The 19,489-nt window shown below is 45.0% G+C and overlaps 1 protein-coding gene across 1 annotated transcript; it reads left to right on the forward strand.

Annotated features, from left to right (window-relative positions):
* The first annotated feature begins 1,115 nt into the window (after positions 1-1,115).
* LOC139173905 (metal transporter CNNM4-like) lies at positions 1,116-18,143 on the forward strand. Its single transcript, XM_070763800.1, has 7 exons — positions 1,116-2,393; positions 6,858-6,998; positions 8,879-9,007; positions 10,242-10,411; positions 11,200-11,299; positions 15,078-15,250; positions 18,003-18,143. Exons 1-7 carry the CDS (start codon positions 1,133-1,135, stop codon positions 18,141-18,143), a joined length of 2,115 nt encoding a protein of 704 aa, XP_070619901.1. The 5' UTR covers positions 1,116-1,132.
* The last annotated feature ends 1,346 nt before the right edge of the window (positions 18,144-19,489 follow it).

The following is a 19,489-nucleotide window of genomic DNA, read 5'->3' on the forward strand; positions in this document are numbered from 1 at the left end:
CAGTTCCAGTCCTAGTCACTTTGGTGGTGGTGTGGTTAACTCTGGCCCAGCTCCTGCCCCAAGGACTGTAGATGTGGGGGAGACATCCACATGCTGCAGGCCTGTTTTTCCCCCGGTGGAATCTGATGATGAAGGCTCCTCTGACCAAGAAGACATGAGTGACAGGGAGGAGGAGAGTGGGGCAGACAGCTCAGAAGGAGATCAATTATCTAGCTCCTCCTTGGATTCAGAACAAGAGTTAATGATACAGCCACGCATGCGGAGAGCGATGCATAGGCAGCAATAACTGAGAGATTATTATCAAAGAAAATGAGGCCACCTGTGGTTGGGTGGGGCTGTGGTCATTAGTGAGGCTGCTATAAAGAGCAGCCTGTGGATTTGGCCATTGTGGAGGATTATCTGATCGTTGTGTTTTGTGACTGCTTTACTGACTTTGACCTTTTGTGTGCTGATTTTTCCCCACTTTGAAACTAAACCAGAGCAAAGTGTGTTTCACTTTGGGAAAGAAGAAGGACTGTGAATTGCCTCACAGCTGCAAGCTAAGTATCTCAGAACTGATAAGGGACTTGTACAAATTACCAGTTTGTTTGGAGACCAGTGCTCTTTGCTTTACCAAAAGAGGGCTTGGTTTAAGTGAATTTTCATTATAAAGAACATTGTTTTGAATTTTCAAACATGTGTATGTCTGAAATTTGTACCTGTGAATTTTTGGGAGGAGTCTACCAGAGAGCCCGACAGAACAGGTACATAAAAAGAACTTTGTCTTTTTAAAACTCCTGTGTGTGTGTGTTTGTGTTTGAACGCTGCCACTTTGTGTGGCCACCCACCCAAGCAGAACACCAGGTAAGAATGTAGGATGCAAATGAGGTGGGCGGATCCGCATAGAACATAGGTTTGTGACCTATACCACTCCAGTTCTGTGCGTGATTTAATGAGTAACTGTAACGTATCCCTTCGTGGATTTGATCCATTGAGGCGTATTTTTTTTTTGGCTGGTGACAGACAGGAAGCAATCAGGGTCACAGATTTGGTCCTGATGCTCCCAAAGGTCCCGATGCTTCTTTTCGTCTTCCTGTGGCGAGCCAGCGCTGGCAAGGAAGCATCGTCCTTTAATGACACCGTGATCATAGGGATGAGGCTGGAGAATAGTAGCAATCCCCTGTCAAGAATTTTGGAAAAAGGCATGATCGAAGTGGTGGAAGGTAGCCTGATTTACCTCCGGATCTATGGCAAAGGCATCCACAATTCCAGTTGGCAGAGGATTCGGTTTGTGGAGATGACTTCCTTGAAGGGCTTCATGAGGAACCTTTCCGTCTGCCCTCAGAGAACAAGTGATTTATTGATACAGCCCTACAGCGGCGAGGTGCAGAATACTTCTGCCCTACTCTCCGTGAAGGTCCAGGTCCTGCGAAAGAATATCCGCTTCAAGGACTACATGATGTGCCTCGAGGATCATCGCGGGAACTCGCGCCAGCTGCTCAAGGACAGCCACCTGTGCCTTCGAGTGGTAGAGGACTACGATTTGCGCCTGCCCCACTGGCTTGAAATTGCCATAGTGGCTACTCTCTTGGCTCTCTCGGGGATGTGTAGTGGTCTCAGCCTAGGCCTAATGGCCCTTGACCCTATGGGATTGCGCATTGTGAAAAATTGTGGCACGCCCAAGGAGAGGGAATATGCCGCCAAGATCGAACCCCTCCGAAGTACGGGGAATTATTTGCTCTGTTCTTTGTTGATCGGTAACGTTTTGGTCAATTCTTCTCTCACCATATTGTTGGACACAATTATTGGGGAAAACATTTGGTCTATTGTGCTTTCTACTATTGCCATTGTCCTCTTTGGGGAGATCCTTCCACAGGCCATCTGCTCCCGCCATGGTTTGGCAATAGGTGCCAACACCGTCATCATTACCAGGTTGATTATGTTGGTCACGTTTCCGATTGCTTACCCAATCAGTAGGTTCTTGGACTACCTCCTTGGGAAAGAAATGGGCACGGTCTACAACCGAGAGAAGCTGATGGAGATGCTTCGGTTGACCCAGCCTTATAACGACTTGATGAAAGAAGAGCTGAATATCATCGAAGGGGCCCTGGAGTTGAGGACTAAGGTGGTGGAAAATGTCATGACCCCATTGACAGACTGCTTCCTTCTCAACAGCGACGCCATCCTGGACTTTGATACAATGTCTGAGATCCTAAAGAGTGGCTACACCCGGATCCCAATCTACATGAAGGAAAAGAAGAACATTGTTGACATGTTGTACGTCAAAGATCTTGCATTCGTCGATCCAGATGATTGCACCCCACTCAAGACAATCACCAAGTTTTACAACCACCCAATCCATTATGTCTACAACACTACCAGACTGGATGCTGTGCTCGAAGAATTCAAAAAAGGTAATGACCGTTTCATGCCGACCTTGGGGTGGTTTATAAAATAGAACAATTAAGGCAATGTTTCTCAAATAGTGGGGTGGGACCCCTTGCAGGGGGCATGGAGCAATGCCAGAGGGGGGCACACGACCCTGTGGAATGTGCTTTTTTTTGCTGCAGGGAGTAGGTTTTTTTTTTGCACCGAACAATAGTACACAGCACAGAGCAGGAGATATGACGTGCATGTAAGAGACACCGTGGAAAAATATTTAACAGGGGCAGAAAGAAAGGAGGAGAGAGACATGGAGAGAATGAGACAAACGTAAGTCTCCCGAAAGCTAAGACGAGGAAATATGATGAAGTGTATGTAGTGCTTGGCTTCATTGTGACTATGGTGGGAGGCATTTTAAGACCGCTATGTTTGCTATGTCTAAAAACGTTGGCAGTGGACAGCATGAAGCCAAATAAATTAAGGCGTCACTTAAACACATTACACCCCAGTTACGCTGATGGCCGCTTGAGTGTTTTCAGCGAAAACGTGCTGAATATTGCAAACAATCATCGGTGGAGAGTTGGGGGCCATGAAATGTTTACTTCTTACTGGGGGGGGGGCATAACAGAAAATAATTGAGAAACACTGAATTAAGGGATGTATAGGATAGGGAAAACCAGCTGTCCTATTCTTTTTTAAAGAGGGGTTGTGGTCAGTCATACAACTACCTCCATGTGGGTAGTGAAATCAACTTTTCTGGAGGTTTACACAATTCTTGCTCATACGAGCACACTTCTCTTAAAAGTTTGGTAAAGATCCAATAGTTTGCTTTTATGTTTGAATAAGGAGAAAAAAAAATAGCAATAGTACTTGTTCTGTCGGGCTCTCTGGTAGACTCCTCCCCAAAATTCACAGATACAAATTTCACACACACACGTTTGAAAATTCAAAACAATGTTCTTTATAATGAAAATTCAAATAAACCAAGCCCTCTTTTGGTATAGCAAAGAGCACTCGTCTCCAAACAAACTGGTAATTTGTACAAGTCCCTTATCAGTTCTGTGATACTTAGCTTGCAGTGTGAGGCAATTCACAGTCCTTCTTCTGTCACAAAGTGAAGCACACTTTGTTCTGGTTTAGTTTCAAAGCGGGGGAAAATCAGCACACAAAAGGTCAAAGTCAGTAAAGCAGTCACGAAACACCACGATCAGATAATCCTCCACAATGGCCAAACCCACAGGCTGCTATTTATAGCAGCCTCACTAATGACCACAGCCCCACCCAACCTCAGGTGGCCTCATTTTCTTTGATAATAATCTCTCAGTTGTTGTTGCCTATGCGTGGCTGTATCATTAACTCTTGTTCCGAATCCAAGGAGGAGCTAGATAATTGATCTCCTTCTGAGCTGTCTACCCCACTCTCCTCCTCCTTGTCACTCATGTCTTCTTGGTCAGAGGAGCCTTCATCTTCAGATTCCACCGGGGGCAAAACAGGTCTCCCCCACATCCACAGTCCTTGGGGCAGGAGCAGGGCCAGAGCTAACCACAACATGAACCAGAAAAGTAAAGATAAAGACTTCCCTTGTCCAATTGTGTCCGACTCCAGGACACGACTGGACAATTGCTTCATCTCTGTTTTTTAGCCAAGGGAACCAGCAGTGTCTGAACACATTTCCATGGTCATGGGGACAGCATGATTATATGCTGAAGTGCACAGAACACATTGACTTTCCCACCAAAGCGGTACCTGTTTATCTACTCGCAGTTGAATGCTTTTGAACTATTAGGTAGGCAGGAGCTAAGCAAGTAACGGGAGCTCCCCCTGTCCAGTGTCCAGGTCTTCAATCTGGGCTGTCAGTTTTCTACCTCAGTGTTTCCCAACCTTGGCAGCTTGAAGATATTTGGACTTCAACTCCCAGAATTCCCCAGCCGGCAAATGCTGTTTGGAACCCATATTGCATCTCAGACATTAACATCCTTGAAAATGTCCAAAGATACTTCACCAGAAGAGCCCTTCATTCCTCCACTCGAAACAGAAGACCCTAAGAGACTAGACTTTCAATCCTGGGCCTAGAAAGCCTAGAACTAAGACGCCTTAAAAAATGATCTAAGCATTGTCCTGCCTGTCGGCGACTGCTTCAGCTTCAACCACAACAACACAAGGGCACACAACAGATACAAACTTAATATTAACCGCTCCAAACTTGACTGTAAAAAATATGACTTCAGTAACTGAGTTGTCGAAGCGTGGAACTCCATAGTGTCATTCCCAAACCCCCAACACTTTACCCTTAGATTATCTATGGTTGACCTCTCCAGATTCCTAAGAGGTCAGTAAGGGGCACTAGAGTGCCTTCCGTCCCCTGTCCTATTGCTCTCCTATATCTTCTATACCTTTCATCTATTCCTCTATCTCTTCTTCTATTGTTTCATTGATATGTTCTATTACTATATCTTCTTTTCTATTATTTCTTAGATATATTTTACTATGAGTATCTCCTCTATAACCTTCATCGTGTATTTTACTATGTGTGTGTATGTATATATATATATATATATATATATATATATATATATATATATGTCACATGTTTTTTTGTTGTTTTTGAAAATTAAGGGAGACTAGGATAGATCTATTTCGGCCTTATTTTGGCCTCATCAGCTAGCCATACCCACTGGGACTTGAACCTGCAACCTTTGCCTTGTAAGGCTGAGAATTATCCTCTAGGCCAGTGTTTCCCAACCTTTTTTGAGCCACGGCACATTATTCATATTTTCAAAATTCTGGGGAACACTGAACGGGGGGAGCGGGGGGGAGCTAAAGAAAAGTTTGGACAAAAAAAAATCTCTTCCTCCATTTCACTCTATTTCTCCCTCCGTCTTTTTCTCTCTCTTCCTTCCTTTCCTTCTTTCTCTCTCTCCATCCCTCTTTCTTTCTTTCTCTCTCTTTTGCTCTCTTTCTCTCTCCCTCCTTCCCTCCCTCTATGTCTTTCCCTCTCCCTCCTTCCCCCTCTCTTTCTCTCTCTTGCTTTCTTTCCCTCTCTTTCTCTTGCTTTCTTTCTCATTCTCTCTCCCCTCCTTTTTTTCTCTCTCTCTTTCTCTCTCGTTCACTATGCCGGCAACAGAGAGAAAAAGAAAGAGAGAGAGAGAGCTGGAGCCCCTCGCCCTCCCAGACCTCCCCAGCGCCCGGCCACGCGCCGCCTCCCGTTAGCCCAGCCGACTTTTCCCTGCTGCCGTTTTCTCTTCATGGCGCAAAGCCACACAGTCCCGGACTCCCGGATCGCTCGCTTCTCCGGCCAGCAAGCCGGCTGCCCGGAAAAGCATCGCGCTTTTTCAATGCGTGGCACTTTCCTGGGCAGATGGCTTTGCTGACCGGAGAAGCGAGCGATCCGGGAGTCCGGGTCTGTGTGGCTTTGCGCCATGAAGAGAAAATGGCAGCAGGGAAAAGTCGACCGTTTTCTCTTCATGGCGCAAAGCCACACAGTCCCGGACTCCCAGATTGCTTGCCCCAAGGCAGGAGGCGGCAGCGGAGGAGAGGGGGCGCATCGCGCCCCAAGACAGGAGGTGGCGGCGGAGGAGAGGGGGCAGATCGCGCCCCAAGACAGGAGGCGACGGCGGCGGAGGAGAGTGGGCAGATCGGGCGGGCAATGGCTCAGGGCGGAGAAGCCAGGGGTGCGTTTGGCCGGAGGCACCGTGGGGAGGCAGGGGCGGCCACGGCTCCCTTTACTCCTACTGCCGCACCTCCCCGCCCCTGCCTCCTTTTTCCCGCCTTCCTTCTTTGGGGCCCAGCAGGAGAACGCCGGATACAGCGGTCTGGCACCGGCAGCGCCCCGCCCAGCTGGAGCTTCTCTAGGTCCTAGCTTCGCGGCACACCTGACCGTGTCTCGCGGCACACTAGTGTGCCATGGCACACCGGTTGGGAAACGCTGCTCTAGGCTACAGTATCCAATCCCTTCAGCTCTGCACCAGGGAAGGGTTACATATTTTTGTGTCGAATCACCCTGGTGTATTGAAGGAACATCACAGCTCCTTATTTGCCTCTCGGCCCAACCCAGGGCCATTTCCAAGGCAGTTACTTTTATTGATAGCGGACAATTCTATCTGTATGTGTCACATGTTTTTTTGCTGAATTTGAATATATATATATATATATATATATATATATATATATATATATATATACACCCACTAAAACTCTCATTGTGTATTGGACAAAATATAAATAAATAAATAAATAAAGAAAGAAAGAAAGAAAGAAAGAAAGAAAGAAAGAGAGAAAGTCCAGATATATTCAAGTTGCCAAGATTGGGAAACACTGTTCTACCAGCATCTTTAACCACCGAGCTTTCATGCCTACTAGCTCTGAACCAAGGTGACATGAAAGAGGTTATTTATCGGACAAAACCTTTACTATATTTTCCAAAGCTGAATTTTATTTTCCAAGGACTATTGCGATGTGACACTGATCCCAGCAAAACAACTTAATCTGTCCCACAGGTAAGTCTCACCTGGCCATTGTCCAACAGATTAATGAGGTTAGCCACGAACAAGTCATTGAAGTGGTGGGCTTAGTAACCTTGGAGGATGTCATTGAAGAAATCATCAAGTCTGAAATTGTGGATGAATCGGATATGTACGGTTAGTTCTATATTTAAATAATTGCAGAGAATAGTTGTGTCCGTATGTGTTAGGGAGACAACTACGGGGGAGTGGGGGTGGACGACTGAAATATTTGTACAGAATTTTATCTCAGCGTTTGTTCTCCACTTAATAGTGTTAGGGTGGGACTTCACCTCAAAGAAAGCGATTGCCCTACTCTTTTCAGGAGAGGTGCACACTTGGTCTCTTCTCCAACCCGCTGATCTCTCGTTCTCTCTCTCTCGTTCTCTCTCTCTCGTTCTCTCTCTCTCATTCTCTCTCCCTCTCTCCCTCTCTCCCTCTCTCTCTCATTCTCTCTCTCCCTCTCCCCCTCACTCTCTCTCGTTCTCTCTCTCATTCTCTCCCTCTCTCTCTCTCGTTCTTTCTCTTTCTCCCTCTCCTTTCTCTCTCTTTCCCTCTCCCTCTCTTTCTTTCTCTCTCTCCCTTCCTCTCTCTCCCTCCCTCTCTCTCCCTCTCTCTCTCATTCTCTCTCTCTCTCTCTCGTTCTCTCTCCCTCTCTCTCTCATTCTCTCTCCATCTCCCTCTCTCTCTCTCTCGTTCTTTCTCTCATTCTCTCTCTCTCCCTCCCTCTCTCTATCATTCTCTCTCTCTCCATCTCTCTCTCTCATTCTCTCTCTCATTCTCTCTCTCCCCCTCCCTCTCTCTCTCTCATTCTCTCTCTCATTCTCTCTCTCTCCCCCCCTCTCTCTCTCATTCTCTCTCAATCTCCCTCTCTCTCTCGTTCTCTCTCTCATTCTCTCTCTCTCTCCCTCTCCTTTCTCTCTTTCTCCCTCTCCTTTCTCTCTCCCTCTCCCTCTCTCTCATTCTCTCTCTCTCGTTCTCTCTCTCTCCATCTCCCCCTCTCTCTCTCATTCTCTCTCTCATTCTCTCTCTCTCTCCATCTCCTTTCTCTCTTTCTCCCTCTCCTTCTTTCTCTCTCCCTCTCCCTCTCTCTCATTCTCTCTCTCATTCTCTCTCTCTCTCCATCTCCTTTCTCTCTTTCTCCCTCTCCTTCTTTCTCTCTCCCTCTCCATCTCTCTCATTCTCTCTCTCATTCTCTCTCATTCTATCTCTCTCTCCCTCTCTCCTTCTCTCTCTCGCTGTTGGGCATGAGCAAAGCAACCCAACCCACAGCTGATAGCACCAAACTTTTGGGCCACCGCTTCAATTTTTCTCCCCCCACCTCCCCATTTTGCATTGGCTGATTTCGGGCAGCATGGAGCACGTCATCGCCCAGCATCGAAGGATGAAGAGTCCAACGCACTCTCCAAAAAATTGGGACTTTTAATCAAAACATTTAAATATGTGAAAGGGTTAAATAAGGTTCAGGAGGGAAGTGTTTTTAATAGGAAAGTGAACACAAGAACAAGGGGACACTATCTGAGGTCAGTTGGGGGAAAGATCAGAAGCAACGCGAGAAAATATTATTTCACTGAAAGAGTAGTAGATCCTTGGAACAAACTTCCAGCAGACGTGGTTGGTAAATGCACAGTAACTGAATTTAAACATGCCTGGGATAAATCTATATCCATCCTAAGATAAAATGCAGGATGGGGCAGACTAGATGGACCAGCTCTGTCTCCCTAAACCCCAACCAGAGAAAACGGTGGGGACCAGCTGCACATGCATTTAAATATTTTCAGGAAGGGCTCATTTTTTGGGAAGGGTTTATTTTCGGGGGATGTCTTATTTTTGGGGAAAACGCGGTAGCTGGTCTAAAGTCACCCACGGTTGACCAGAGAGTTGAATCTCCCCTTCACGTCCATCTCCTTGACAATGTCCACCCTGGCTCGGTGCTCAGTGAAACAGAAGTAGTGGCTAGCATGGGCTGTCCAGCATGAATGTGTGAGTGACCATTTCTTTGCTCTCCCTCTTTACAGTTGACAATCGATCTAAAAGGAAAGTCACTGGGCTAAGGAGGTGGGATTTCACTGTTTTCCGGGATTATGAAATGGAAAGAAAGATCTCCAAGCAGCTGCTCCTGGCCGCCCATCGCTTCCTCTCCACAGGTAGGGCGTCAGGCTCAGGCCCAAAGCCCACACGCCAAAACCAGTGTTCCCTCTAATTTTTGGGGGGTGGGTGGGTGGAAAAGTATAGTGTCTGAGCGGCAGTCCCTTTGGACTGAGCGGCACAGAAATAATAAACAAACAAACAAACAAATAAAAAACCCACCCTGTTTTGCCTCAGAGAATTTCAAAATAAAATACTGTACTGTGTGTCTATAACAGTGAGCTCATAATAGGGCAACTCTATCAATATCAAAATGCCACTTAAATAGTTGAGCTAGTTCCAAACTAGATTTTGATTTTCTTTCTCTCTTCCTTACTCCCATTCTTTTTCTTTCTCTTTTCCTTCCTCTCTTTTTTCCATCTGTTTCTCTCTCTTCCTCTCTCTCTCCTTCCCTCTCACTCTTTCCCTCTCGGCTTCTGGGCAGGTTTGGAAAACTCTGAGTTGATGATGATTTTTAAGTGAGCGATTGCTCACTGCTCAGCTTAGAGGGAACTATGGCCAAAACCAACCATCCTCTATTTGCTTAACCCAAATGGACAGAATCTCACCGAACTAAAGTTATAACCTTCTTACAGTTAGGAGGTAGAATGGTTGGCTGCATAGCTAGAGGTATAACAAACAGGAAGAGGGAGATTGTGATCCCGCTGTATAGAGCACTGGTGAGACCCCACTTGGAATAATACTGGGTTCAGTTCTGGAGACCTCACCTACAAAAAGTGATGGATAAAATTGAACGGGTCCAAAGACGGGCTACAAAAATGGTGGAAGGTCTTAAGCATAAAACGTGTCAGGAAAGACTTCATGAACTCAATCTGTATAGTCTGGAGGACAGAAGGAAAAGGGGGGACATGATCAAAACATTTAAATATGTTAAACGGTTAAATAAGGTTCAGGAGGGAAGAGTTTTTAATAGGAAAGTGAACACAAGAACAAGGGGACACAATCTGAACTTAGTTGGGGGAAAGATCAAAAGCAACATGAGAAAATGTTATTTTACTGAAAGAGTAGTAGATGCTTGGAACAAACCTCCAGCAGACATGGTTGGTAAACCCACAGTCACTGAATTTGTAAACATGCCTGGGATAAACATAGATCCATCCTAAGATAAAACACAGGAAATAGTATAAGGGCAGACTAGATGGACCAGGAGGTCTTTTTTTACTGTCAGTCTTCCATGTTTCTATGTTTCTATCTCTGGACCACTCATGTCTGTGCCCTTTTCCCATCCTGCAGAGATCCTGCAATTTTGCCCCACCCTCATCTCCGAAAAATACCTGTTGCGTCTGCTGAAGCACCGCGATGTCATTTGTGAGCTGAAATACGACGAGAACTACAAGGACTCCCCACACCATTACTTGTACCAGCGGAATAAGATGGCGGATTACTTCATCCTTATCTTGCAGGTACCAGGCCGTCTTCTCCCTTCTGCCCCCCCCCCAGAGTGGGCCTTTCCCACTAACACAGGAGCTCAGGAATTCCGAAAGTTGACGTCCTCATGTCATAGAAGAGCCAACTTTGCCTACCCCTGCACTAATGTAGTTAAATAAGTATTATTTACATATAAACAAAATATAAACAATCCAGAATAAGCACGAAGCAAATGCAGAATAATACGCACTGAGCAATTACAAGATTAGCACAAAGCAAAATACAATATAGATAAAAGCACAAAGCTTATACAAGCACGAAGCTTAAACACAACTCCCCCCCTCTCAGGCAAAAGTGAAAAGGAAGTGACCGAGCAAAATAATGAGCTTTTATAGCTTCAATGAGGAAGTGACGAAACAGCCTCGAATATTAACTCTTCAAGTACAAGTTAACCCTTTAAGTGCACATCAACTCTTTAAGTACACGTTTGGTACAAGTGTACAATATGCAGTTTACAATGGCAATCCCTAACAACCATGTACCCTGTACTAACACCCTGTCCCCCTGGAGGCTCTCTGGAAGCCCCAAATGCCCTTCAAGCGCCTCTGTGCCAGCCAAAAACCAGCTGCCCAGCACCCACATGCACATTGGAGCTGAGCTAGGGCAATGGCTCATGTGCCAGAAGATATGACTCTGTGTGCCACCTGTGTCACCCGTGCCATAGGTTCGCCATCCCTGTGCTATGACATCCCAGCAGGTGAAGCCCAGTTTAATTCTTCACCACCAAGACACAGAGTTTTCCAACTATAACCTTCTGTTCCAGGGGAAGGTAGAAGTGGAAGCATGCAAAGAAAACATGAAGTTTGAGAACGGACCCTTCTCCTACTATGGCTACATGGCTCTCGGGCCGTCTATCCCAGCAGGTAATGCCCCATTCTGACCTCTCTGCTCATCTCAGCTCATCTGTCTGCTTTTCCATTTATTTATTTGTTTGTTTGTTTGTTTTAAATATAACATAAAAAAGAAAAAAACATGCACAGAAACATACACATACAACATTTGTGAAATGAAAGTTTCCCCACTTTTTAGGTGTTTGATCAGATAATTTTGCTTCTTTCACATAGTATTAATTTTTCAATTTTTTTTAATTCGACGTGTTGCTTTGCGTACATTTTTATTTATTTCTTTGTTGCTCTTTTCTTTAGCAATCATAAAATTTTGCCCCTATTTTATAGTAATCTGATTCTTCTTTTCCCTCTAATCTTTTAGATAGCCTGTCCATCTCCGCACAGTCTAATATTTTTTTAATTATTATATTTTCTTCCCGTAGTTTGTCTATTTTCCATTGTTGGGCATATACTATCCTGGCAGCTGTTAGTATGTGTATAACTAAATATCTTACCTCTTTTTTTATTTTTTTTAATTAAAAATACCCAATAAATATAATTCTGGGGTTTTTTTTCAATTTCTTCATTTACTATTTCTTTTAACCAATTTGTTATTTTATTCCAGAAATTTTTTGCCTGTACACATGTGGTGTAGAACGTGCTTTTTTCTTTTTTCCACTTCCAGCATAATGGATAAGTTTTGGGGAGCATTTTTGATAGTCTTTCTGGTGATAGGTGCCACCTGTAAAACATTTTTAACTGGCTTTCCTTGAATTCAGTCGATTTTGTCATCCGCCAATTATTAGTCCATAATTTTTCCCAATTTTTTGTCTGCTTCTCCTAATGCAGATCTGGGATCCCACCACTCATGGGATTTAAGATGTTTTGTTGACTGATGAATGAGGCTAGTAAGTCTAATGCTATCAAGCGCCCTCTGCTGGTTTGAAGTTTTAATCCTCTGCCTTTAAAAAGGTGCCTGGGGAATAACTATCATAGAATCACAGCAGGGCTGGAAATATTGGAGGTCTTCTATCTAGTCTGACCTCCTATCTAAGAAAGGAGATCTTATTTCATCTTGGACAAATGGTTGTCTTTTCTGGAAAAGAGCTAGGCAAAGGCAGCATTCTCACAATCGTCTTGATGCTAGTGATTGAATTTTTATTAGGTATTTATTTATTTATTTATTTATTCATTCATTCATTCATTCATTTTGTCAAGTGCATATTGGTAGTATACAAAGATATAACAATGTTTATATACATGATACTAGTAAGAGATAAACATTAGGAATAGACATGTAGTAATACAGTGATACCTTGTCTTACAAACTTAATTGGTTCCGGGACGAGGTTCTTAAGGTGAAAAGTTTGTAAGACGAAACAATGTTTTCCAATGGAATCAATGGAAAAGTGATTAATGCGTGCAAGCCCAAAATTCACCCCTTTTGCCAGTCGAAGCGCCCATTTTTGCGCTGCTGGGATTCCCCTGAGGCTCTCCTCCATGGGAAACCCCACCTCCGGACTTCCATTGCCAGCGAAGCACCTGTTTTTGCGCTGCTGGGATTCCCCTGCTGGGATTTCCCTGCAGCATCACAAAAACACAGAAGTCCGGAGGTGGGGTTTCCCATAGAGGGGAGCCTCAGGAGAATCCCAGCAGCACAAAAACGGGCGCTTTGCTGGCAACGGATGTCTGGAGGCGGGGCATCCCAGAGGTGGCGGTGGGTTTGTAAGGTGAAAATAGTTTGTAAGAAGAGGCAAAGAAATCTTAAACCCCAGGTTTGTATCTTGAAAAGTTTGTATGACGAGGCGTTTGTAAGACGAGGTATCACTGTATATGTAAAGAAAAGGGTAGAAGAAAAGATATAAAAATAGAGGAGAAGATATATGAAAGGAAGAAAAGTTATATGAGATAAAGGAGAGACAATTGGACAGGGGATGAAAGGCCCACTGGTGCACATATGTACGCCCCTTACTGACCTCTTAGGAACCTGGAGAGGTCAATGTGTATCAATGTGTATCCTATTTAAGTCCTTGTGAACGGATTACCAAATCTGCATTTCTAAAAGCTGGCCTCCTCAGTTTCTGTTCAAGATTTTTCTCATTTAGGGGAAATATTCTATCTTGCCTTTTTTAATATTTCCCCAAACATTTCATTCTTCTATAAGGGAGGGAGGGGGCTTCCTACAGTATTATCATCAAAAGATGCAGGTTGGATGTGTATAGCATGTGAAAGCCCTCCAAAATTAACCAGATGAACGTTAAACAATTGTCAATTTGAACCAATTAGTGTGGTTGCCCATCTTGTAAAAACAGCCGTGGGCTTAAAAGTCAATCTGTTGTGCAAATGCAGCCTCTGGTTTGTAACTGAGTTTTAACAACCATAGTAAAAACCGGACAGTTGCTTGTTTCAGAATAAAATAAAATAGAATAGAATTTTATTGGCCAAGGGTGATTGGACACACAAGGAATTTGTCTTGGTGCATGTTCTGCCGGCGTGTTTCAACCGCCCGTAATTACAGGGTAATTAGTCCAGGAAGACACACACCACACGATAAAAGGAAAACCCAAAAGTTTTTATAAACAGAAAAACAGAAACAGCTCCCTGTCAAAGGGATTTTCTGGTACACACAAGACACAGGTGAAATGCAATCCAATTGCTCACCCAATAACTGGGAAATTGAGTCCAATTCTAAAGTCCAGAGAGTCCACACACACAATCCTGAACAACAAAAACCCACAATCTTGACGAAACAATGAATCAGATAAACTGCCATGAGGCTAAAACACCAGGCTGCACTTTTATCTGTAGCACTAATTACAGCAGCCCCATCCAACCACAGGTGGCCTTATTTTCTCTTGTAATAATCCTTCAGTTGTTGTCTCCTATGCATCACTCTACGCATGCGTGGATGTGTCATTAATACTTGTTCAGAATCCAGGGATGATACAGATGATTGATCTCCTCCTGTGCTGTCTGCCCAACTCCCCTCTTCCCTGTCACTCATGCTTCCTTGGTCAGAGGAGACAGATTCTACTGGAAGCAAAACAGGCTTTGCGGCATGTGGATGTCTCCTACACCTCCACCTCCACATTGCTTGGGGCAGGAGCATATGCTCTCAGTGCACATAAAAGAAAGGATTATTTGGTCTAGAATCATAAGACACAAAATAGTAGCCTGGCTACAAACAGAAATCAAATAATATTAGGAACCAGACAATATAAATTGTAAGGATACAAGTAACAAAGTTACAGTAATTTCTGGGAGGAGATAGGTGATGGGAACAATGAGAAGATTTACAGTAGTCCAGACTTAGGAAATAGTTTGACAGCATTGAGGGAATTATTTGTTTAGCAGAGTGATGGCATTCTGGAAAAATTGTTTTTGTGTCTAGCTGTCCTGGTGTGCAGCGCTCTATATCATCATTAGATGATTAGATTATCTACAGTTGACCTATCCAGATTCTTAAGAGGTCAGTAAGGGGCGAGTGCAAGTGCACTAGAGTGCCTTCCGTCCTCTGTCCTATTGCTCTCCTATATCTCCTATACCTTTCCTCTATTCCTATATCTCTTCTTCTGTTCTTTCATTGGTATGTTCTATTACTATATCTTCTTTTCTATTCTTTCATAGATATATTTTGTTATGAGTAGCTCCTCTATAACCTTCATCATGTATTTTACTATGTGTATATAGATATATACCCACTAAAACCCTCATTGTGTATTGGACAAAATAAATGAATGAATGAATGAATGAATGAATAAATGAATAAATAAATAAATAAAACAATTAATGCCTTCTTGTCTACAATGTCTAGGGATTGATGCCATCTCTGCGGCTCGGTTGAACAGTATCAGCCGGAAGAGCATTGAAAAGATGGGATCTGCCTTCATCAGTAGCATCAGCGCCAACCAGGTTCTTCCCAGCACCAGCCTACAATATATGGCTGACTTCACAGTCAAGGCCCTCAGTGACCTTCTGTATATCAAGGTGAGCCAGTTCTGGGAGACTCTGAAATCTATTTATTGTGGTCGGCTCAAGTTGACATCAAGTTGGCCACCTTTAAGCCGGTCACGTGACCTTTAAGCCACCCCTGGTCACATGGCCAGTGAGCCACACCCACAAAATAACCCACGCCCTCAGTGTGGTAGTAAACAGCCATTCATTGGGCTGGTTCCTCCACAAAATGGCATGGAGAAACCTCTAGAGCACCTTCCCCTAAATAATAATAATATTATTATTATTATTATTATTATTATTATTATTATTATTATTATTATTATTATTATTATTTTATTATTTATGAGACTTACATGCCGCCCCTCTCTGAGGACCCGGAGCGGCTCACAACATGCAATACAAAACTATGTATACAAATCTAATATTTAAAACAGTACGCTAAAATCCCATTGTGTTAAAAACAGTCAGTCTACTCAATCACATCCACACATAATATTTAATGGACAGAGAAGAAGGGGGCATGATCTAGCTGCCCCATGCCTGGTGACATAGATGGGTCTTAAGGGTATTGCAAAAGGCGAGGAAGGTGGAGGCAGTGCAAATCTCCGGGGGGAGCTGATTCCAGAGGGCTGGGGCTGCCACAGAGAAGGCTCTTCCCCTAGGCCCCGCCAGACGACATTGTCTGGTCAACGGGACCTGGAGAAGACCAACTCTGTGGGACCTTATCGGGTGCTGGGATTTATGCGGCAGAAGGCGGTCCTGTAAGTACAGTGGTACCTCAAGATACGAACCCCTCGTCTTACGAACAACTCGTGATACGAACCCGGGGTTCAGAAAAATTTTGCCTCTTCTTACGAACTTTTTTCGAGTTACGAACCGGCGTTCGGAGACTGCTGGGAAGCCGCGCGGCTGTTTTAAAAGGTGACAGCTGGGCGGCGGGGCTTCCCAGAAGCCTCCCGAACGCTGGTTCGTAACTCGAACAAAGTTCGTAAGAAGAGGCAAAATTTTTCTGAACCCCGGGTTCGGTTCGGGGGGGTGCTGGGAAGCCCCCCAGGCCGGCTGTCACCTTTTAAAACAGCCGCGCGGCTTCCCAGCAGTCGCCGAAAGCTGTTTTTTTGCGGGTTTTTTTGGTTGCACGGATTAATTGACTTTACATTGTTTCCTATGGGAAACAATGTTTCGTCTTACGAACCTTTCGTCATACGAACCTCCTCCTTGCACCAATTAAGTTCGTATCATGAGGTATGACTGTAATCTGGTCCGATGCCATGTAGGGCTTTATAGGTCATCACCAACACTTTGAATTGTGTCTGGAAACCAATCGGTACCCAATGTTTGCCGCGGAGTGTTGGAGAAACATGGGTGTATCTGGGAAGACCCATGATAGCTTGCGTGGCTGCATTCTGCAAGATTTGAAGTTTCTGAACACTCTTCAAAGGTAGCCCCATGTAGAGAGCGTTGCAGTAGTCGAACCTCGAAGTGATAAGGACATGAGCGACTGTGAGCAAGGACTCCCTGTCCAAATAGGGCCGCAACTGGTGCACCAGGCGAATGCCCCCTCGCCACAGCTGAAAGATGATGTTCTAAGGTCAGCTGTGGATCAAGGAGGACGCCCAAGTTGCGGACCCTCTACGAGGGGGTCAATAATTCCCCCCCCCAGGGTAATGGATAGACAGATGGGATTGTCCCTGGGAGACAAAACCCACAGCCACTCCGTCTTGTCAGGGTAGAGTTTGAGCCTGTTGGCACCCATCCAGACCCTGACAGCCTCCAGGCACCAGCACATCACTTCCACTGCTTCGCCGAGTGGACACAGGGTGGAGATGTACAGCTGGGTCTCATCCGCTTACTGATGGCACCTCACCCCATGTCCTTGGATGATCTCACCCAGCGGTTTCATGTAGATATTAAATAGAAGGGGGGAGAGGAGGACCGACCCCTGAGGAACTCCACAATTAGAAACCTAGAGGTCGACCTCTGACCCCCCACTAACACCAACTGTGACTGACCGGAAAGGTAGGAAGAGAACCACCGTTATCCCATGCCTTTGGTTCCCCAGTGGTAAGTTACTAAATGTTGTGATTCAGCCTGAGGCTCCTCAGGGACTGGCTGGAGCTCTGCCGGATCCATGCCCAGAGGAGGAGGACAGTGAACAGGAGGGGGAGGACCAGGCAGACGGGGGAGAGGAACGTCAGGAAGAGGAGGAGGGAGAGCAGCCTGAGACCCCCGGGGGGGGGGGGGCGTCTCCCCAGCTAGTAGCCTGGATTCATTGGATGAAGATGCACAGGCTATAATAGACATGAGGCAGAGACGTGCAGCTCAAAGAAGGGGCCAATTAGAAAGGTATTTCCATCCCTGAATTGGCAACAGCTGGGTTTGGGTGTGGTTCTCCTCAGCAGGGTTGAAAAGGCAGGCCTGCCCTTACAGTCTTGTGGAGAGTTATCAACTGGGAGTCCTGGGACCTTGCTTCGATTCTTGGTGTTTCTGATCTTGGCTTGTGGCCTAGAAGTCTGGAAGACTTGGGGGAGGCGTGGGTTTTATTATCTCCAGCGTTGTTTTTGCCAGCAAGAATCCTGTTTTATTGCCTGGCCTTCGTGAAACCTCTGTGAAGCTTCATCGTGTTCCTGTCTGTAAGAACAGTTTTTGTTACCTGTGTTTGCTTTGAATAATATAAACTGCCTTTGCTTTTTACCAGTGTGTCTGGCTACTGTTTTTGGTTGGTGTTGGCGTCTGGGGGGACCCAGACAGAACACTAAATAGTTGCTTTCTCTTCCTTATCCAGATCACACAGGACCAATACCAGAACTGTTTATTGACCTCCTTCATAGACAGCAACATCTCTGGAGAAGCTCCTATCAGTACACCCGACCTCTTGTACCCGCTCCCAGAGGAGTCCAAAGAAGAGACCTCTGAATTAGAATAAGGGGTGGGGTGGGGGTCGCACACCCATCAAACAAACCATAAAGACCTGATTCCAGAAAGCCTCCTGCTCAAACCCCAACATTTGCCTTCCGGTTGTCATCTGAAGTCCCTGATCTCACAAGATAATCCATATATCATCTTCAGGGTGACAAACTGCACATTTGGGAAGGGAGGAAGCTCTTGTCTACTTACGTTGTCCCCTTGACCCAACAGCTACAGCTTTCTTCATTTTTGGTTGGTTTAGGGACTGCCACTAATACAAAGCTGTTTTATTTTCTATATAAGCAATGGGTGAGGAGGAAGGTTGTCACGGATTCTGTGGCTCAAAAGAGAAAGGGTCTCACTTATTGGCAGCGAAATTTGCCTGCCCGCACGTCTTACTGAATTAACAAAACAAAGCATTCTTATTAATAAAACAAACTCCGGCGTGCGTTGAGCCTCGGGGATTTTTTGCACAAGCTCTGTTCAAATGACTACAGCTTGGCAGCCCTGCCTTCCTTGCAGATTGTAGAATATATATATATATATTTTAGAGGCTTGATTCTGCTCAAAAGGAGCACTGTAGAAGATTTTGTAAGATAATCCTGCAGCAAAAGCACGCTCATTTCTATGAGACAGAAAAACGCACAGGGGATTAAACCCAGAGAAGTAGACGACACCGCCTGTTTTTAAAAAGCTACCGGTTTAACAAGTGGATTGTAATGATTTTCGTCCGCTCCTCTGTTCTGCTGTACTTTTTTTTGTCTCACGAATCGATAGAGAGGTGTGATTTTTCTTTTTAAACGTGGACTTTCCTTACGTATGAAATTATGCTACTTTCTCACATGTAAAACGGGGTTTCTACTTTTGAGTTGATAATAAAATGCGCATTTATTTCTACCTTTTCTTGTCCTTCGGATGTGTTCTGTCGGTATTTGATGACCCAAAAAAAGACATCCAGAGTATGGTTTAAAAAATTAAAGATGATATTTATTTATTTATTATTTATTTATTTAATTGGATATGATGCAGGGGTGAGTTCTAACTTGCCTCACTGTCGGTTTGCTTCCTCCCATGATGCATAGCTGCGCCTCGCCAGGTTCTGGAGGTTTTTTTCAAGCCTCCGGAAAGCCGAAAACTGCTCCCCCAACCTCTGGAACCTAGAAACAGGCATGTTTCTGGACTTTTGGAACTTCTCAAGTCTCTGGGAGGGCAAAAACTGCTCCCCCTGGCCAACAGAGGGCGTCTGGAACCTGTTGTGGTTCAGCCTGAGGCTGCTCAGGGACCGGCTGTGTCTCTGCTGGCTCCATGCCCGGAGGAGGATGACAGCGAAGAGGAGGGGGCTGAGCAGTCGGACGGGGGAGGGGA

Source organism: Erythrolamprus reginae, chromosome 11 (genome assembly GCF_031021105.1).
Source record: "Erythrolamprus reginae isolate rEryReg1 chromosome 11, rEryReg1.hap1, whole genome shotgun sequence".
Classification (NCBI taxonomy): Eukaryota; Metazoa; Chordata; class Lepidosauria; order Squamata; family Dipsadidae; genus Erythrolamprus; species Erythrolamprus reginae.